Raw genomic sequence first — 22,531 nt, 5'->3', positions numbered from 1 at the left:
GCAGTCTCCATCTTTCTCCCTTGTCTTTATTTTACTCAAGACAAATCCTGAAAGCTAAAGGTTAGGGACATTCATTCAGCTGGAAGTTGGTAGGTTTCTTACATACTGAGAACTTCACTTTTTCCCCATATAAGGTAAATAATAACTACAGTATTTTTAAATCAACCAAAATTCATTATTTAGAAAAAATTTTCAGCAAACTCTTTAGGAGTTATTACTTTTTATTGGGTTGTTAATTTTTCATTAGGAAGAACATTTTCTATTCCCTCGTACATATTTGTTTTTAAAATTTTGCTTTGTGGTGCTATATGCTTTGAGGTTTTTAATTGCCTGAGATTATGCATTAATAGGAACTATGAGTATTGATAGCTAAGATCTTGGATGTTAATGTTATTTTATAGTTAGGAAGGTATTACTAAACAACTGATAATTAGTAAATTAAAGTCTTGGGACCAAGGACATCTGTGTTCTGAATTCTTTTGGGGTTTTTTATGGCACATCTGTACCAATAACTAAAGTCAGTTGTATTAAAAGGAAAAAAAAAACTTGCACAATTTAAAAACTACACAGTACATGCTATTGCAATATGTGAGCAACTACCAGTTGAAAGTATGGGTCTACAAACCATATTAACAGAAGTGTGAAATACTAATCAGTCAGCAAAAAAAGAAATGTGTGGTGTTTCTAATAAGAAAACTACTGAAACTTCATTAAGCAATTTGAAAGAATATGTAACCAGAGAGCAGATCTTATTGCAGAGTAGGAAGATAATATACTGCTATTTTCTCCAGACTTACCTATAATTTTTTTTTTGTAACATTCAAAGAGGGAAAGAGTAAAATGAGATTAGACAACTTTTTTTTTAAAGTTTGAAATTTCTTCTTCAATTTTTTGAAAGTTTGAGAAGGATTAGTGTTTGGTAGAATTTAGTCATTAGGCCATTCTACCTTGGGGTTTTCTTCTATGAGAGTTTTTTAATTTCTCATTCATGCTGTTGGTCTGTTACTGTTGGTCTGTTCCGAATTTTTATGTGTGATTTAGATTTGTTAGGTTTATGTTTCTAGTAATTTATCCGTTTCTTCTAGTTTATCTTACTAATTTTTTGGCATATAAGAGACTTTTATAATCCTTTGTGCTGGGCATGGTGGCACATGCCTGTAATCCCAGTACTCGGGAGGCTGAGACAGGAGGATCATTGCAAGTTCAAGACCACCCTGGGCTACAAAGTGAGCTCAAGGCCAGCCTGAACTGCATAGTGAGACCCTCTCTCAAAAAGACAAAAAAACAAAACAAAACAAATATAATCATTTGTATTTCTGTGTCTTTAGTTGAAATATCTCCCCTTTCGTTTTATTCAATTTATAGCATCCCGGGGCTGGGGATTTAGCTCAGCGGCAAAAGCGCCTGCCTGGCAAGCGCAAGGTCGTGAGTTCGGTTCCCAGTACCGGAGAAAAAACCAAAAAAAAAAAAAAAAAAAAAATTTATAGCATCTCCTAAAATAAACAAAATGCTTAGTTTAAATAAATTGATCAAAGAAGTTAAAAGATCTACACAGTGGAAACCATAAAACAGTCATAAAAAAAACTGAAGATATAAAATAAAGAGAACAATATCTTGTATTCATTTATTTGAAAATTAAATGTGAAACTGTGCACACTACCTAAAGCAATCTGCAGATGCATTTTAATTCCTATCAAAATTCCAATTACATTTTGTCTCAGAAATAGAAAATACACTTCTGAAATTAATATGGAATCACAAAAGATCCCAAATAGCCAAATCAGTCTTGAACTACCTGACCTAAAATGTACAAAATTACAGTAAGCAAAACAGCATCTTGCTTGCACAAAAACAGACACAGAGACCAATGGAATCAAATAGAGAACCCAGAAGTCCATGTATTTAGTCATCTGATCTTCAGCAAAGATGTCAAGATCACACAATGGGGAAAGGATACACTCTTTAATAAATGATGTTGGAAAAATTAACCATCTGTTGAAAGAATGAAATTGGACCCTGCCTTACCCCACATGCAGAAATCATCTCAAAGTGGATTAAGGATTTAAACGTTAAGAACTGAAACTAAAATTGTGAGAAGAGGACATGGGGGAAATTTTGTTGTTGCTGAGCTGAGAACAGGTATTTTAGATGTGACCCCAAAAGCAAAAAATAGGCAAAGAGCATTGCATGAAGCCTTTGTTCAGAAAGGAAATAATGAGAGCATAGAAACAGGTGTATGCAAGCCATAACTCTGATAAGGGGAAATAACCAAACTACATAAGAAACTCACTCAATAACAAGACAAGTATCCTAATGTTAAAGTGGACAAAAGACCTGAAAGACATTTCTCAAAAGACACATTATAGATGACCAACAGATAATTGAAAACGTTATTCAACAACACTAATCATCAGGGAACAAATTAAAATCACAAGATATCACTTCACACCCGTTTTTGTGGCTATTATGAAAATACAAGAGTTAATGTTGATGAGAGTATGGAAAAAAGGGAACCTTCCTTTGTATACTGTTGGTAGGAGTGTAACCTGGCATGTCCATAGAAAATAGTGTGGAGAATTCCCAGAAAAGTAAAATGAGAACTGCCACATGCTCCAGCAGTCCCCCTTTTGGGTATATATCCAAATGTAGTGAAATCACTATGTCAAAGATATATTGTGTTCATTGTAGCGTTATTCGTAATAGCCAAGTATCTTGGTTACTTTTCTGTCATTGCTGAGACAAGATACCTGATGCCCAGAATTCAGGAAGGACAGGTTTATTTAGCTCACAGTTTGTGGAGGTTTCAGCCCATACTCTGCTGGTTCCAAGGCAGAGTGGCATATGGCAGAGGGCAACAGTTCATGGCTGTGGAAAACAGCAAAAGCAGCAAGAGCAAAAAACGGAGGAGCAGCAAACAAGCCTTTTTCCCTCCCTTATATTGCATGCAGGCCACCAGCCCCAGGGCAGGTGTAGCACTCACACCCATAATCCCAGCATTGGATCATGAATTAAACACAAACTCTGGTAGCCCACCCCATCATTGCACGAGGCTTTAGAGGGACATCCAGACACAAACCATAACACCAAGGTATGGGAGCAAATGTGTTTGTCAGAAGATGAATGCTGAACAAAATACAGCATATGTATACAGTGTGATACTACTTAGCAATTAAAAGGAGGAAATCCTGTCATTCGCCGTGAAGAGAGTGAACCTGGAGGACATTGTGCTGTGTGAAATAAGCCAAGCACAGTGTTATGGTTTGGTCTGGGTGTCCCCCCAAAGCCTCATGCGGTCATGGGGCAGGCTTTTAGAGTTTGATTGATTATGGGTGTGAGAGCTACACCCGCCCTGGGGTGGATAGTTTGCATATGTAAGGGAGAGGAAGAGGTTGCTTGCTTCCATTCCTCCCCTGTGTGCTTGTTGCTCTTGCTGTGTTCTGCCGCCATGAGCTGGAGCCCTCTGCCATGTGTCACTCTGCCTTATAACCTGCCAAGTATGGACTGAAACCTCCACAAACTGTAAGTGAAATAAACCTTTCCTTCCTTAATTTTGGGCGTCAGGTATTTTGTCCCAGCAACGAGAGAAAAGTAACCAAGACACACAGAAAAGACAATAGCTGGGCATGGTGGCATACATGTCTGTCACCCCTGCACTTGGGGGGGGCTGAAGCAGGAAGATTGCCACAAGTTCAAAACCAGCCTTGGCTGCATAGTGAACTCAAGGCCAGCCCGAACTACAGAGACACCCTGTCTCAAAGGAAAAAAAAAAGTCATAAAATTTCAGTTAGACTGGAGGAATTAGTTCAGGAGATCTTTTGTACAGCATGGCAACTATTGTATACTTGAAGTTTGCTAAAAGAGTAGATAATAAATGTGTTCACCACACCCAAAAGCAGTGTTTTTTGAGAATTTACTCTTAGTGCATAGCCTAGTATGAATGTGTTTCATAAGTAAAATGCTACTGAATTATCTTTATACTTAATAATGCTACTGAATTGTCTTTAAACTTAAAATTATCAGATGATTTAAGTAGTGAAGATTGAGAAGTACTGTTGCTAGGGGTCCTGATGGCTTGTTCACTTTTTAACTTTTAATATCACTCTGTGCTACTTTGAAACCTACATCATAACTTGGCATTAATTTAATTAGCAAGGATATTTACTGACTTAGTTTGTAGACTTAATGATGAAAATCTGTGTACTTTTTTCCTTAAAGCAGAAGTCATAAGATCTCACTACCAAAATTTTTGTATTAATAAAAGGGCCTTATAAGTATACTTACTTGGAAATGTTTTCCAGAAAAACTTCCAAACTATTTAGAAATAAACAAAAATAAAACCCCTTGCATTAGTTGTGGGATTTGATCAAACCCATGTGCTAGGGAAAATTTATAAATTTTAGTGGATATTTCTGAAAACAAAAGAGTCAGCAGAAATGAATTGAGCATTTGACTCAGAAACTTTTTTTAAAATCTAAGGAAAATAATTGTTCAAAATAAAAGCGGAAAGTAATAGCACAGAGTGCAGTTGATTCATTCATAGTTTTAAGACCACTAGAGATTGATGGATTTAGCAAAACCAGGTAAGAAAAAATAAAGGTGATTAAAAAAAAGAGAATACTGTAGCTGTAGATCATTTTATTTTTACTTATTAAAAAAAGGACTTCCACTCATGTTGACAGGATATGCATATTTAGGTATCTACCCTAGACGCATAGAAATTATATATAAAAAATTATACAACTGCTGCTATATACATCATTTCTGAAACTAGAGGGAAAAAAACGTCTTTAGGTGAAGAGAAAGAGAAATCAAAGTAGTAATTGCGTTGGTATCTCTGAGTACAAGAATTAGAACTGAAAAGGGCAATAGAGATGAATTTCAGGGAACCCCAAGTACAGAATTTCAGGCGCTTTTACTAGGCCTGCTTTCTGTGTGGTGTAGAAAGCAAAGTAGCTTTACATAGGTTTTGTTATGTCTGTTGTGGCTGTCTATCACTGTATAACAAACCACCCTAAAACCGAGTGGCTTAAAAGAATAACAGTTATTATTTGTCGTGATTTTCCGAGGTTAACTGGATTGTTCTGCTTTAATTTTGGGCTAGGCACTGGAAAAGGCTGGAAGGTCCAAAATAATCTCATTCATATGGCTCTGTTCTTCTCTGTTTGGTTCCCCAATAAGCTGTTGGAATTTACTCACATTATAGCTACTTTAGATGTAGGATATTTATACCAAGACAAAGGCAAATATTATAAGGTATCATATGATGTACCTCAGAAACTGTCACAGGGCTTGCCTAGATCCAAAGGGAGGGGCAATAGACTTGCCCTAGATGGTAGGATGAATCACATTGCAAAAGAATGTGTGGGATGAAAGATGTGACAGAGTCTCAGAAATGTAATTGGTCATGGTCTCCTTTAACTTAGATTTAATATTTTGCCCAGCTTGTCAGTAGACATTTTAAAGCAAAGATTCAAACCCAGGTTAATCTAATTCCTTAGCCTTTGTCAGTGACCCTTACCATGGGAGTCACTTCTTTAAAGGGAGAAAAGAGAATAAATTGAAGAGAATAAGAGAAAGTACTTGGTTTCTAAGATGTAAGCAAGATCTTGAATGGTGAAATCTGACTTTATGTAAAATAGTAAGTGAAATTTGTGATAGTGTTAATATTCATCTGTAGGGGTAGAAAATTGCACAATATAATATGTAATGGAAAAAGCAAGTCATTCAGATGGGATGATCTGTAGGAAAGAGGAAGAGGAGAGAGATGGTTATTTATGTTGGGAATGAAGGTAAATGGTAAGTTGAGGTCACTTTACACAAAGCTTTGATGATTACCAAGCTGTGGAGTTCGAATATTTCTAGAAAAAAGAATTTCTGACAGTTTTGGAAGAAGTGTTGATTAGCCTGGGCTTTAAAAAGATTTGTCTGTTTAAACCATGTAGAGTGATTTGGGCCATGGGGAATAGTAAGCTAAATGAATCACAGTGCAATGAAAACAGAGGTGATGATTTTCAGAAAAGCTGAAATATTCAGATTAGAGAGACTGTTCAACATTAGATGTGTGTATCAAGGAGCGGAAAAAGTTAGAGTTTAATGATAGTAAAAGCTAAAAATACCATGCCTGTATTTGAAAGTCATAATGCCATTAATGTCAGTAGAGTCACATTTGTACTCTTCCATTTCTTGAATGTCTCTAAAATTGTTAAAGTGAAGCTATTTTATTTGATCACTGTCACGTTTAACGGGTTTTCATTAATAAATTAAGCAGAAATTATCTTGCCATTTCAGATTTCTCACTCTGAATTTCTGAGCTACTTTTCTTTTCCCCCATTAGGTTAATGGCACTGATGCAGATTATGAATATGAAGAAATCACACTTGAGAGGGTAAAAACTATTAATTATCTTGTTATTTTAAAGAACTTTAAGATACATTGCTTAATTATATAGATCCAAGAGAAAGGTCTTTCAAAAACTGAAAAATATAATATTTCCTCTGGTAAGTTCACAGATCATAAAATTAGCAGTAATATTTTTAGACTGTTTCTTTTCATTAATATTCTTTTCTTGGATAATTTAAAATAAGTTTACTAAAAAGTTACATATGTTACAAAGAATTCCCACTTACCGTGAACTCATCTTCTCCTGGTGTCAGCACTTTATATCATTACATTATATTTGTTTCAACTAGTGAACCAATTTGCATTATTGTTAATTGGACTAAATTTTATTCCTCTTTCCTTAGATTATGTTTTTTCTTCCAGGCCCCGTCCAAGAAACCACATTACGTTTGGTTATGTCTTCTTAGGCTATGGCAGTTTCTCAAATTTTTCTTTTCAATTTTGTGTTTATTACTGTATTTTCATGCCTATAGTATTCATTTAAAGTAATAATATGCTAGTAACTAGCATTGCATCAGTTTTATTTCCTAGAAAAATAATAACTATAGTTGTGATGGAAAACATTTTAAGGGTGCAGTTAAGTTATGTAAAGTTTCTGAAGATATATTTTTAAGAATATCTACATTTAGAAGGAAAAAAAATACAGTTTATCCATTTAAGGGTGGAGATATAGCTCAGCAGTAGAGTTGGCTGCTTACCATGCATGAAGTCTTGGGTTCAGTCCCCAGCAGTGCAGAGGGGAAAAAAATCTGCACTCAATTTATACTGAGTTTTAATAATGCCACCTTGTCTGGCCAGCAGTTCTGGGAAATTAAATGTTCCATACAAATAAATTTCTAAGGTAACTAAATGTCTGCATATTTAAAACTAAAATCTTACAAACTTAAATTTATAATCGAAGCCAGAAAGTAGACTGTGTAGAAAACAAATAGACCTGAGAGGGTCATTTACATGTAAAACCAATTTTTATTGCCTACTCCTTAAATTAAGGTTACCTGCTTAAGTAAGGTAGATGCCTGAGTAACATTCAAGTGAACATAGTGTTAGCGTATATATTTTAATATGATATTTTGTGACATCCTTTAGCTTCTCATTTTTTTTAATTCTTTTAAAATCTCAGTAAAACTTGGGACTGTACATTTGTCTTTTTCACTTACTGAAGAACTTGAGTGCCTAAATAACATGGTGACCTCCCACAGTCTGTTGGTACAATTATTGAGACTCTGGTAATTACTAAGAATTACTGTGGTAATTCTTTGAAGAGTTTAAACTGAAAAAAAAAGTTTTTTTAAATCAAATTAGAATTTTAGGACAGAAACTAATACATTGGGTATTTAAAACTAATTGGTTAAGTAGTAGGTCCAAATATATCCACTTACTTGAGTTGCCTGAAAGCTAAAGTTGGACATTATTGCAATGGTAAACATCTTTAAATACTACTGTGTAGGTCAGTTGTCCTAGAAGACTTTCATAGCAGTAAAACCTTTTCTCTAAAGAAAATACTCAGAAATTCAGTTTCTCCCATTTTTAAATAAGCATAATGTGACCTCCTGTAGCAAAAGTTACTTTGCTTTCAAGAAAGCTACCAATTAAATTCTCAATTTGGGCTTTCAATACTAACAAATGCCTTTTGTTATTTGGGTATCTTAGTTAAGCATGACATGATGGTAGCTGTTCCTTAGTAGCTCCAATTTTGTTCTTTAAAAATAAGCTGATTACAAAGTTAACAGAAGAGCCTCACTGCCACCCTTTTTTTTAAGGTTAAAATAATGTATTGGTATGACCTACTGAGAAATAGTGGCAACAGAAACATCACTTCAGTATATGTCTCTTAGAAAGTTTTCCTACCAAACATAGAAGAGGTGCAGTCTAAAAGAAAGAAATTTGTAGTGACACCTCTGAGATAGATGACTTGACAAATTGCACATACTTTTAAAGAAGGACCTGCAGACTAGATTTGAGAAGTACTGGGTACATTTTCTTTAGCTTCACCTACTGATTCATACATAAGGCCTCTGAGAGCTGGGCATGGTGGCGCACGCCTGTAATCCTAGCACTCAGGAGGCTGAGGCAGGAGGATCATTGTGAGTTCAAGGCCAGCCTGGGCTACAAAGTGAGCTCAAGGCCAGCCTGAACTGGATAGCGAGACCCTGTCTCAAAAAAGACAGAAATAAATAAATAAATAAGGCCTCTGAGAAGACTTTCTGTATATTAAGAGCATGTCTATTTGAGTTCAGAATCTTGATGTTACCCATATTATGTACCTTGCTATGTTGTGTTCCCTACTTTAGTACAGTTTGTAGTCTTACAATGCTAAGAATCTCTCAATAAAGTTGGATTCTTAAATTTTTTTCCCTTCCTCTCCAGGGAAATTCAGGGCTTGGTTTCAGCATTGCAGGAGGTACAGATAACCCACACATTGGAGATGACTCAAGTATTTTCATTACCAAAATTATTACAGGGGGAGCAGCTGCCCAAGATGGAAGATTGCGGTATGGCTTGTACTTTATGTTGTGATATTGAGTCCACTTTGTGGACTTTTCTTGAAGCATACTGGACTAAGGATAAATAGGAATAAATAAAATGAGAAACACTATCATAAAAACTAACATAGGATAGATGCTCAGACAACATTCAAATAAATAGGAAATTTTATTAGCAGTGCTTCCTTCTTTTCATTTAAGAATTTATTCTTAGACAAGAAAGTTAGTGTTATCATAAGTTTTATATTTTGAATAATAAATATGATTGGTTTAAATGCTTATGAACAAATTCCTAGAAACCCTTTATATTTTCTAGTACATTCACAAAATGTTTCTCATTTCTGTGTTGGGAACATGTACAATACACAAACTTATTCAAGATATAGATATATGTATATATATATCAAAATCAGATATACATATATATATGTATATATCTGACTTTGTATCCCATACCACAAAGAGTAAGGTATATGTAAACTTTAAGTAAATTAATACATTTTAACATTAATCTTTTCTTTAAATAGTGTTCTACTTCAGAACTTAACTGCTGCAAAGTTTGTAATTTCCTTTAGCCATAAATGATGGCACCTTTCCAATTTCTTTGGTGGTTGTTTTATGTTTGTATATGGTAACTGGCTGATTGTAAGGCTAAGGGTTTTATATAGTCTGTTACTATCCTTTTAATAAGTGACCTAGCTCTTCAGTTTCTGGATTTCACTGGCTCTGACAGGTGATACATTAATTAAAAAGTGAAGAATTTGACTGTTCATGGAAATGTAGACATTTCTGATTCTGTTACTGGCCTTTTATTTGTGTTGCTTACATAAAAATTAATATATTCCGTTTGTTTCACCTAACAACGCCTGTATAGTACTAAGGTATCATTGCTTTGAGAGTAAAATTTCTTTTCTCTAAAGTTCATTAGAGAGGATTGTCAGGACCAGTTGTAATAGTTTGTGTTTTGTTTCCCTCCCTCCCTACTAATTTGAGATGATTACTGTGTTTTCCTAATTGAATACCGTGCAGTCAAATCTGAGACCACCCAAAGCTAGGGGGAAGGGTTACGACTAGGAGTAGATCAAACTTTTTTAAAAATGCATTATCATACCAAATTATGTTATTTGCCTAATAAACCTTTGAACTGAATGACATAATCTATAATTTCATGTAAATTTAATTCTAATATCTACGATGGAAAAGACACTTCAAAATTATTTTTGGAGGCAGGCATAGTGGCGTATACTTATACTCCAAACATTCTGGGAGGCTGAGGCAGAAGGATTCAAAGTTCAACCCCAGTCTGGGAAACTTAACGTCTTGACAAGGTCTTGTCTCAAAATAAAACATTTTTTTTTTAATTGGTTTGGATGTACCTCAATGTGAAGGCTCCAGGTTCCATCCCCAGTACCCGCCTTCCCAAAATTTATTTTTCCATGAATTCGTGGCTTAATGTGTTTTAACACTATGTCTGTGATCTTAAACTAATCACTCTCTCTGAGCCTTGTTTTCTTAACTGGAAACAACAGCTGTCATTTATTATCTGAGTGACCTTGGAAAAGCTAAGCTTTTTCTTCATCTGTGAAATTACAGGTTGTTATTTAAGGGTTAAAGCACTAAAGAAGTACCTAGCAAGTGATTGGTGCCAAGTAAATGTTTGTTATTTTTTAAGAGTATCTTAGTGCCCTCTTTACTAATAAGCAGGCAAATATTTAATATTTTTATGTAATCAATTATTTGCACTATTTGTCTTCTTTGCTAGCTTTGGAAAATACTATATTTTTACATGTACCTTCCTCATTTATATTTTCTGAATAAATAATTCCTGCTACCTTAAAAAATAACAAAAATTGGTAAAGTAAAAAACCAATACTTAAGTTTTTAAACATTTAACTTTTTCCTCAGGGTAAATGACTGTATATTGCGAGTAAATGAAGCAGATGTTCGTGATGTAACACATAGCAAAGCAGTTGAAGCACTGAAAGAAGCAGGGTCTATTGTACATTTGTATGTAAAAAGACGGAAACCAGTATCAGAAAAAATAATGGAAATAAAGCTCATTAAAGGTCCTAAAGGTACGTGGAAGTTCAGCTAAGACAGATTTTTAAATAAAAAGTCTCTGCATTAAATATAACTTTGAACCTATTTTTGACATACATCCTGAGATCAACAGTATTTGGTAGTCTTCTACAGAATTTGACTGTATAGAATTGGTTATTTCTACTAATTTTGTGTCTTAAGCAGAACTTTAGATGTCTATGTTCCTAGCAAGATTGCAACTTTTGAAAAATTGTTATGGGGCTGGGGATACAGCTCAGCAGCACAAGCGCATGCCTGGCAAACACAAGGTCCTGAGTTTGATTCCTGGTACCAAAAAAAAAAAAAAGTTTTTATGATAATTTATGAACACTATTACACATTTTATTGCTGTGAACATATATGTAGATATGTATATATTTATAATTTGAGAATAAGTTCTATGTGATTTTTTTATATTCAGAATTTCCATAACCTAATAGTTTTTAATAATTAAATATTATCTGTGACCTTTGTCATTAAAAGAAGTGAAATATTCTTGGACCAGTGGAAGAATGCTTGCCTAGTATTTACCAGGCCCTGGCCTTGATCCCCAGCACTGCCAAAAAGTAAAAATATTCTTGACCATAAACACTTTGAAGTCCTGTATACAGTTCATGTTAGCTTGTGCTAAGTAATCTACAGAGCATTTTAAAAGCAGACATGTAGTCTGAGTTAGGAAAGGATTCATGGTTGGAAGTTTATACTGTTTGTCATAAGCAGTGACATCCGAAGTCACATCTTTTAACATGTAATTTCTGGATTTTGAAGATCCTGATGGGATTGAGGATAAGTAGAAATATTGTTTCCAATATATGGCTTCATGGAAGAAGTAGGATTCCAATAAATTTAAAAAGGGCTGGGCGTGGTAGTGCACGCCTGTAATCCCAGCACTTGGGAGGCTGAGGCAGGAGGATCGTTGTGAGTTCAAGACCAGCCTGGGCTACAAAGTGCACTCAAGGCCATCCTGAACTGCATAGCGAGACCCTGTCTCAAAAAGGCCAAAAAAAAAAAAAAAAGGAACAGAGAGTGGGAATTTGTTATTGAAACTATGGGACTTACGAATTGCAGAAATTCCTTATTTAAATTTAATTCATAAAATATTGGGAAAGAACCAAATTATCCACATTTCTAAAGCTTGTTGGTTCTGTCCATACCAGCAGACAAAAGTATCAGTAAGAAGCAGAATTATGATGGACAAAAATAAAATACAATTTTTTACAGTGTTTCTTTGGACTAACAAATCCATTTCAAAAAAACCTTTTAAAAGGAATAGGAAGGGGGATCTGTAACTATAGGAGTGCCTATATTTATCATTATCCCTTGATTACAGAATAATACTTAAGATTTTCAAAGTAGATAGCTAAATGGGTTCTTTTCTATTTTAAAAAAACTATGATGAAATTGTATAATTTTCAGCCATTTGTTTCTGGGTTAAGTTCATTGTTATTGATGAGAACTACTGTTTTGCAAATAGGTCTTGGGTTCAGCATTGCTGGAGGTGTTGGAAATCAGCATATTCCTGGGGATAATAGCATCTACGTAACCAAAATAATTGAAGGAGGTGCAGCACATAAGGATGGTAAACTTCAGATTGGAGATAAACTTCTAGCAGTAAGTATATGAAATCTATTGTTTTAAAAGTCATTTTGGTGTATATTTTTTCCTGACAGTCACTGGAATTTATACATACCAAGAATGTTTAAGTGACATTTAAATGAGTGAATTTTAGCCTTGCTTTGTCAAAACCTGAAAAGTGATTCTGGTATTACCTTTATTCACCATTTTATCTACCAGCCCCCACCTTTTCATTTATATTCATTCTCCCCCCACCCCACCTCTGCTCTCTCGCTCGCTCTCTCTCATTCCCTTTGTGTCTCAAAGAAAACAACAGGCCTCTGATGTGTTCATATCTCTCATGGTATGGGACACTGCCATGCCAGACCCCACCGAGAGAGACTGAGCTGGTAATGGCAGGAACAAAGTAAGAGCCGCAGTAACCAGGACATTCTGCCATGCTGTTGAACAAGCAGCCAAGACCTGGGCGAGGAAGACTCTTGTGAAGTCAACAGTGATATGGTGGATTCTACTCTTGGTGTTAAGAATAATTCAGCTAGGAAGAGGGGCAGTGTGTTATGTTGAACATGTGCAAGTTTCATCACCTCTACCTAACTGTGGAATTTACTGGGTCATTTGGCGTTCTGTTAATAGAATTATTTTAAAACAAAACAAAAAACACCATCCTACTTCCCTCACAACCCTCAGAAAGGAACCAACTCTGCCAGTACCTTGACTTTGAACTTCTGGCCTTTAGAAATTAGTCCATACATTTGTGCCACTTAAAGCTACCCAGTTTGTAGAGTTGGTTACAGAAGCCACAGGAAATTAATATAGATGGTGAGACTAAATTATCACTACCAGAAGTAATTTAGACATTATCATGTCTGCAACCCCTTCTCTCCCCAATTCTAACTCTTTTTTTTTTTTTTGAGGCATGGTCTTGCTGTGCAGTTCAGGCTGGCCTTGAGCCCAAATTGTAGCCCAGGCTGGTCTCAAACTCACAACGATCCTCCTGCCTCAGCCACCCAAGTGCTGGGGTTACAGGCATGTGCTACCGCGCCTGGCTTACAGCCTAATTTGAACTATTTTTCTTTTACTTATCCCCCCACAGCTATGACTGCCAGTCTTTTCCCAAGCTACAAGCAGCACCTTTTCTCTATTGCTGCCTATACCCACACTCATCTAAACAAATGTCTGTCACCAATGTGTTTCTCACTTTTTTTTAATTTCACAAATACCATGTTTTTTATTTAAGGTTTCTATAGAACCAAATTTGTTGGTTGGGAGCTGGCATCCTGTGCTGATTTCTCATCATGGCCGGACTCTGAATCTCTCTCACATCCACTTTTAATTGAGGCATTTGTTCTTACTATTACACCGAACTTAGCAGTTTTCATTCTTCATCCTCATTGGTGTCTGATATTTGACACACCTTGCTCCTTCTCCAAACCTTCAGTATTTCTATTACTTGACATTCCTCATTTTCTTTTTCTGGTGTTTACTCACCTTCTTAATGTTTAAAGATGTAAGTGATCCAGAGTTCAGTCCTTGTACGTTTTCTTTATCAGTGCTTACTTCCAATGTCACTGTTTAGGTTAACACTGTTTGGTAAATGGCCAAGTAACTTTGCTCTCAAGTCTAAAGTTTTGAAATCATGCTCTTTCTTTTATACTACACATTGAATCCTTTAGCAAATTTTGTTGTGTTCTTGTATTATTTATCTAATTCTGCATAAGAAAACACAAATTTAATGGCTGAAATTTGTTTACAATTCTGCAATTTGGGTAGAGGTTACCAAGGACAGCTTGTCTGTATTCCACATAGTGTCAACTGTGGTGGCTCAAGCAGGGCCAAGTCTCTTCCAAGTAGGCCTGCACACATGGTAAGCAAATTGGTGTTGCCTGTCAATTGGAAACGCAACTGGGGCTGTTAGCCAGGTGTTTAATTCTCCAAGGGCTTCTCCTCTAGGCTAGATTGGGTTTTTTCACAGGATGGTGACCAAGTTCCAAGAATGAGCTTTCTAAGAGGACAAGCCTTAGTGTGTGACAGTTATCCTCTCTTTGTAAGAGTTACTCTATCTCCCTAGCTAAAAACTAATCATGTGGCCACGTAAGATGACTACATATAGGAAGGGATTTTTATAAGGATAGAATATGAGCATCTAGTATGGTTCATCGCAGGCCACCAAAGGAACAGTACACCACAGTAGGTCTTTCAAAATCCAGGCATTCGCTTCTCAGCCTTTTGGCTAAGATCAAGGGTGGTATCAAAATGCAGGCAGCCCTCACTTTGCATGTTAATATAAACTATAAAAATAATTCCGCTCTTGAAAACTTGAATAATTAATGAGAAAAATTACAATGCTTCTAGACATTAAAAAAAATTTGGTCAAAACATTAGAAATTCTCCATTGTCAATATTAAAGGTAAAAATTTAGGAAATGAAAAAATTATATTAAAATTAATGTCCTAACTTTAACAATTGTATTGTGATTCTGTAAAATAATACTCTTAATATTAAAATTAATACTTTAGTACATTTTAATTTAAAACAGAAGCCTTGATGGTATTTTCTTTCTTTGTGCAAAACATTATCAAAGACAAGAACAACCTGAACATAAAGAAAAGGAAGAGAATTATAAATGTCAGTGCAAAAATAAATGAAACCAGAATTAGCAAAGCCAAAAGTTGACTAATCAACTTTAGCTAGCCAAGAAGAGAGAAGAGTAAAATTTCTAAAACCAAGAACAAGAGGCAACATAAGAGAACTGTATGAATAACTTCCTGCTAACACATTAGATAGTTTAGATGAAATGGACAAATTCCTGAAAAAAAGATGACCACTTCTATTTCACTGTTATTCTGAAAATCCTAAGCTAGAGCAATAAGAACAGAAAAAGACATTAAGAATAAAATGTAAAAAAAAAAAAAAAAAAGTCAGGCATGGTTGCACACGCCTGTAATCTCAGCACTCGGGAGGCTGAGGCAGGAGGATCGTTGCAAGTTCAAGACCAGCCTGAGCTACAAAGTGAGCCCAAGGCCAGTTCGAACTGCATAGCGAGACCCTGTTTCAAAAAGACCAAAAAAGAATAGAATGTAGCTTAGTGGTAAGAGCATTTGCCAGCACTTGTGAGGCCTGCCTGGGTAGAGAAGAAGAATAGAAAGTAGAACTGTATTTGTAGGTCACATACACACACACACACAAAAGTCCAAGGAAACATACTAATAGAACTAATAAATAAATTCAGCAAGTTGGCAAGATATACATTAGTATTTACATTTTATTTATATTTCTGTGCAGAAGATAGATGAATGGCCAATAAAGAATTGCGAAAAAACTCTACTTTTGACAGTGAGCATATAAATTTAAATAATTTGATGTACAGAGAAAGTAAGACACTCATCTTACCTTTTAAATGATACTCAGTACTGACAAAGATCTAAGTGGAGAGCAATCTGGTAATGCATGAATTTACTAAAAGCCATTTAGGAGAACAATTTAAATCTGTTGATTTGGGAGTGGTTTAATAAAGTATGATATAACCACATAATGGAAGTACTGTGTAGTGGGTGGTTTTTTTAATTGTAGTGTGTATCTCAACATGGAACAGTCTCTAAGATACTTAACATTAAGGACCCATTTGCAAAATACAAGTTTTAACATGGTCTCATTTCTTTAAATAAAAACTAAAGTGTGCCCACGTGCACTACATTCCCAAATTCCTAAGACTGAGAGGAAGTTAACATACATACTTTCCTGATATCACAAATAATAAAAAATGAGTATTTTCACACCACACACTTCTATTCTTTAAATCACCCCTTATATTCCCTGATTTAGTGTAATAATTTATAACCAAAATCAAGAAAGCAAATGCAAATGTTTTCAGTGTCTCTTGGGATTGTCTTTTAGGTGAATAGTGTATGTTTAGAAGAAGTTACTCATGAAGAAGCAGTAACTGCTTTAAAGAACACGTCTGATTTTGTTTATCTGAAAGTGGCAAAACCCACAAGTATGTACATAAATGATGGTTATGCACCACCAGATATCACCAACTGTAAGTCTGTTTGCTTAAGCTTGCTTAAATTTATCTTCTTTAGATGCAGTGCACTTTAATAAAATCTTCCATATAATAGAAAAAGGTTAAACGTTGTATTATTTTTAAATGACTGTTAAGCTTTTTAATCTAGTAGTTTAAGTGAGAATCTTCACCCGCTTAAACTTAAAAGGAAGTGGGAACTCTTTTCCTCTTTACTGCTTAACAATTTAAAGCATTGTTTCTCAAGGCTTTAGGTAAATAACAGTCATCAGAAAGTATTTGTAGCTGGGGATTTAGCTCAGCGGCACAGCGCCTGCCTGGCAAGCGCAAGGTCGTGAGTTCGATTCCCGGTACCGGAAAAAACAAAAAAAACCCAAAGTATTTGTAAATAGTGTAAATTCTTGTTTTGTTCTAAAAGTTTTGTTAAGCACACAGATAGAATTGTTAGTTTACTAGCAAGCTGATCTGTGCTGCTGGTTCATGGAATGCACTTTGAGAAACTGATTTTAAATATTCCTTGGATGGAAGGGATTTTTTTATACCCACAGTTGCAGAAGCACAGATACTGTCTTTGTGCTTTAAGCTTCTAGTTCAGTGATGGCAAACTTTTTAGAGCTTTCAGTGATAACAAACATCCCATCAGCACCACATGTGCCATAGGTTCACCACCATTGTGAGTCTGTTGCTTATTTGTGTGCAGTCCAATTTGTGAGTAGTAAAGGTCTAAAATGTATTTGTAATCTACTTTGAATACTCCTTTTTTAAATTGTGATTTTTATACATATTTCTAATTTTAAAACTGTCAAGATTCATTACTATCACTAGTCACTATAAGTTAAATACAAATTATATTTTGAAATCTCTTTATTATTCTCCAGTAACACATCTTATTGTCTGTTCATTGATTTATATTAGCTGCTCAAATACAAGTGAATTCTTAACAATACTCAACCTAAGGGACAGAGATGGTGTCTTACGCAAAGATTTTTGTATATTTTTATTTGTGATTAAAGATGCAGTTTCATTAATAATCTGTTGATTCATCAATTCAGGTATTGGTCATATTTTGAATACGCTTTTGTCTTCAAGACAAACATGCACATTTGGGACATGTATTCCCAAACTGAAAATTGGTACCTGACAATAACCAAACATACAAGTAGCCAGGCTGCTTCTTACAAATATGTTAAGCAGAGAAAAACATTACTTTATTGACTTATTCGTTGCTATGTATAGTAATTTGACCTTTAAAGCAGAATAGCTAGTCCTAAGAGAGATAATTAAACGACTGTGTACTGTATGTAGGCAGGATATTTATTTCTTTGTTGTTGATGTGTTTTCCATCCATTATTGAACTAATAGACTGTTACAAAAAAGTTACATATAGTTCACTTCGCTAGTTAAACTTCTGTCATATTTTACTCGCATTTCCTTTTCTTCTTGCACAACTACCGTGGTGAATTTTGTATAATTCTGGTCCATATTTATCCTATATATAATTTACAGACAGTTTATTCATGTAGGTCTTTTTGTGTTTTAAAGTTTCTTACCTAAGTGATTTTTGTCTGTTAAGCTTTCCTAAGTCTTTGTTTTTAAACCATTCAGTTTATTGCCTGTTCTTTATATTGTAGCCATCTGATGTCCTCCTCATGAATCTGTCTTTATTCATTGAAGATTTTATTGCTAGCCCATTGCCTTTCTTGCTGTGTTTATAGTATTCTTAGTGATAACCAAAACCCATGCAAACAGTTTAGCCAAAAGCCCGGCCTATTGGTTTCTTGATCTGTTCCTAACTGTCTTGCCCTCCATTTCAGCTTAGGTAATTGCTTGTTGGATAATACTTTAGATCTTACCCATAATGGTCAACTCCTTCATCATATTGAAAATACCAGTTTAAGCCACTCCATTTCTCCGTCCAAACAGTCAGTTCACACGCTCCTGTTCTAGCAATTCAACTTCATTTTGACCTTCAGTTATTTGACATTATTGCTTTACTGCCCCCTTACATGTCCATCTTTCTAATTTTTTATTTAGGTTACGCTCTGTTTTGTTGTGATACTCATTTCCTTGTGTGTATCTCCCGATCCTTTGGCCCTTCCTCCTTAATAGGCAAAAATACCAACACTGGTTCAACCAAATTCTGTCTTCCTCATTCCTGCTTCTAAAAGCAGAACGTGACTGGAGAAGTACACAGAATTGTACTACGTTTTAACTTATGGGTGAATCTTAGATGGCACCTCACTCTTGCCAGCTGCATTTCTCTATCACTCTCACATTCTGAGAAGTCTTCCCTCTTCATAACTTCATTTGCCATCCACACCTCAGTTTATCCGATGACTGTATGTCATATTCCATTAAGCATGCAGAAGAAAATGTCCTTACTCTCTTGCTTTTAAGTCTACCTATGTAAGTACAGTTTTGCCCAAAAGCTCTGCTTTCCCTTGTGTATACTGGAATAACTATCATTGTTCCTGTCAAAGAGGAGTTCTGTTTGTGTTAAATCTCATTTCCTATCCAAAAGAGTCTTGTTCTTGCATCTGTCCCTTCTATTACATGATAATGTTCTTTCTACTGAATCATTACTATGAGCACAAATGAGCACATGAACATACTGTATAACATTCCCTGTCTTGGGGAGGAGCTGAGGGTAAGAAGCAACCTTCATACCATCTGAGATACTAGTGCTCTACTATATTTCTCCATTTAATACTACAAAGAAATAGTACTCTTACTATCTAAGGAACTTTGTCACATGGGTGGGGGCAGTAGTCTGTAAAAGATTCCTTTAGATAATGAAGAATACTCAGTCTAGTCATAAGAGAAGAAATACAGATGAAAACTATGCTTATTGTAGAGCAAATTACTATCCTTGTTCTTTTTTTTTTTTTTTTTTTTTAAGTTTATTGGTACAATTTAAGTGTACAGAATGACCACATTCATTATAGGGAATTAGTGTCAGCACATGATACATCTTTTTTTCTTTCAAATGGCCTTACCTGGATTTCATTGTACAACTAAATTAATGTGTAAAGCAACATTTTAGTTATATTTTCTCAAGGAATACAATGGTTTCTTGTTTGTATTTTTGGAAAACAGTTGAACCCAGGCAGGTGCTCTTCCGTTGAGCTACATCCCTAGCCCCAAAGAATGCAGGCATGGTGCATTTGCCTTATTGATCCAAATGTCTAAAGTAGCTTTTACCTAGAAATTGACTTTGTGCCATTTTTTAGCTGGTAGATATTTTCTGCCAGATTCTGATACATAAATTAGTGAACCTGAATTATACTTTATTACCTTAAAATTTACATATAAGGTGCCAAGTGACTTGTTTCATTTTTTTAATTTTTCACTTTCCTTGTTTTAAAGCAGCTTCTCAGCCTGTTGATAATCATGTTAGCCCATCTTCCTTCTTGGGCCAGACACCAGCATCACCAGCCAGATACTCACCAGTTTCTAAAGCAGTGCTTGGAGATGATGACATTACTAGGTAAGGAATTTAAAGTAGCATTCAGTTTTTTTATAGTTATTCAGTTCTATTTGTTGTACAAATTAATAGGTTTCATACTGTGCCTTGTAAAGTCAATTATTAATCAGCAACAAATGATAGCCACAATATTTAGGGCTAAAAATTTTATTGATAGTTGATAAACTTAAACCTTTGTATTTTTTATTGGAAGGATCATGGAAGAGCCTGAAGTATAAAAATATTTTCTACTACAAACAAATTACTGTTTTTTTTTAATACCACCATTTTTTAAAAGCTTGGTAAGACCTTAGAAATAATCTTAGGCAAAATGTAAGAATATACTTAAGCATTTTTTTTTACCTAGTTATTTTTTTTTTTCCGATACCACGAATCAAACTCACAACCTTGCACTTGCCAGGCAGGCGCTGTGCCACTGAGCCAAATCCCCAGCCCCTTGAGCATATTTTAAACTAACTTTATGTATCCCTTCACTAGTTCATACTATAATATATTTTGACAGTTATTTGATTGATACTCAAAAACAAGTGGTATTTTCTTGGTTTGATATATATCCTTGATATCCTGGCACCTAAAATTCACTTTTGCCTAACATTGTTAATTGCACTGAATTTTTCAGGCTCTAAGAATTTCAGTGAGATGGAAAGTAATCAGTTTTTTTAAAAAGTATTTTAGCTCTTTTCATATAATTTGAGGTGATTTATACAAATACTACATATTAGCTAGAACACTTTATATATATGCTAATGGCTGTTTTATGGTTTTATTAGTTGCATCATAGTTACTTTTTGTTTGTTGGTTTTTGTCTTTTTGAGGCAGAGTCTCACTGTGCAGTTCAGGCCGGCCTTGAACTAACTTTGGCTGGCCTGAAACTCACAGCGATCCTCCTGCCTCAGCCTCCTGCATGCTAGGATTACAGGAGTGTGCCACCAGGCCCAAGAAAGCAGTATTATTTTTGAACCTTTGTTTTTATAATGATTTTTTTTGTCAGATTCCTTACTCCAGACAATGATCTCTGCAAGGACAAAGGGGAAGACAAAGTCTCTCAGATTTAACGTTGCTGTAAACAACAGAGGTGCTCACTCGCTAGTTGTTTTCAGAATGAAATTAGCAAAAAGAATAGTATATTTATTGTAATAGGAATATTCAAGACTGTTAGTTTTTAGGGATTGTTCCTAGACTGATCTTACTTAACCATTTACTTTTGTTATTTGCTGGTAGTGCCTTACTTAACCATTTACTTTTGTTATTTGCTGGTAGTGCCTATTTCTAGAAGAAGAAGAGTTAATGGCTTGTCTAATCTTTAGTCTCTTTAGATATTTTACAAATTAAAATATACTTTTTAATGTTTATTTTTATTAGTACATGTTTGCAGTACATAATGATTACATTCCTCATGGGGAATTGGTACATAACATAAGATATGGCATAACATATCTTAATTATTTTCTAAAATATAAGTCATATCTACACCTTTATTCCTGTCCCCATCCTTCTTCATTGCATATCTCTTATCTAAAATACTGTATTGGACTTTATTGTGTTTGTTTGTTTATTTGTTTGTAACAGATGTGAAGTTTCTCATTGTGATTTTGATTTACATTGCCCTTCTAATCAATGGTATAGCTGGCCGTGGTGGTGCATGTCTGTAATCCCAGCACTTGGGAAGCTGAGGCAGGAGGATCATTATGAGTTCAAGACCAGCCTGAGCTACAAAGTGAGCTCAAGGTCAGCCTGAACTGCATAGGAGACCTGACCCTGTCTCAAAAAGACCAAAAAGACAAAAAAAAAAAAAAGAAACCAATGGTATAAAGGATTTCTCATGTGTTTATGTTATTTGAAGACTAGAATGTATTGTCTTCCAAAAGTGCTATTGGATTTCAGGAAGTATTTTTAATTATTATTTACTCATACTAAAATAATTTATATACACATTGTAAAGCACAATAGAAACCCTAAGCCATCAATCCACTGTCTAAAATTAGAAATTAAAACATCATCAATATAGTAAAACCTAACTGTGATCCTGATTCTGCCCTGCTTCTCCTATACTGCTTCTCGAAAATACTGCTTTCCTAAATTTGATAGTTATTATTCATTTTTTTCTTTTGTGTGTTATGTGTATAATATCTCCCTAAATAGTATCTTGTTTAGTTTTACTATTTTTGACAACAAAATACGTTGTGAGCCCCTTATAACTAAGCTGGAAAAATTAAGTAATGATGAATGTCTATATATGTCTAGAAAGTACTACTTTAAGTTTTGAACAGGCTGATGTTTAAGAAGATTGTGTAATTAAAGTTATTGATTTGCAAGTAGTAGTAAACACTTCATATTTTGATTTCCCCTCCATTTTAGTTTAATATAATTTGCAATAAATGTACATACTGTGTTTCATAAAACATCACTTTACAGTGGTTTTTAGTCCCATGACCATGACGGAAATAATGGAATTTTGAAGGAGTGAAGACCTTTCAGCATTTGGTTTTA

General features: G+C 34.8%; 1 protein-coding gene across 10 annotated transcripts in view; it reads left to right on the top strand.

The window, feature by feature from the left end:
- Dlg1 (discs, large homolog 1 (Drosophila)) overlaps positions 1-22,531 on the top strand; it is a 205,517-nt gene that overhangs the window by 126,339 nt on the left and 56,647 nt on the right. For 9 of the 10 annotated variants that reach the window (XM_005383167.2, XM_005383166.2, XM_005383165.2 and 6 more), the window contains 6 exons: positions 6,335-6,385; positions 8,767-8,891; positions 10,788-10,957; positions 12,436-12,572; positions 16,431-16,575; positions 19,924-20,044. In XM_005383167.2, the coding sequence (XP_005383224.1) occupies positions 6,335-6,385; positions 8,767-8,891; positions 10,788-10,957; positions 12,436-12,572; positions 16,431-16,575; positions 19,924-20,044 (749 nt within the window). The remainder of the gene's footprint in view (positions 1-6,334; positions 6,386-8,766; positions 8,892-10,787; positions 10,958-12,435; positions 12,573-16,430; positions 16,576-19,923; positions 20,045-22,531) is intronic. The other variant, XM_013513450.1, reaches the window with a different exon arrangement.

The sequence above is a fragment of the Chinchilla lanigera genome, unplaced genomic scaffold (assembly GCF_000276665.1).
Source record: "Chinchilla lanigera isolate Chin_1 unplaced genomic scaffold, ChiLan1.0 scaffold00019, whole genome shotgun sequence".
Taxonomy (NCBI): domain Eukaryota; kingdom Metazoa; phylum Chordata; class Mammalia; order Rodentia; family Chinchillidae; genus Chinchilla; species Chinchilla lanigera.
The sequence above is the reverse complement of the archived record's forward strand: the minus strand, read 5'-3'. Positions and strand labels throughout refer to the sequence as shown.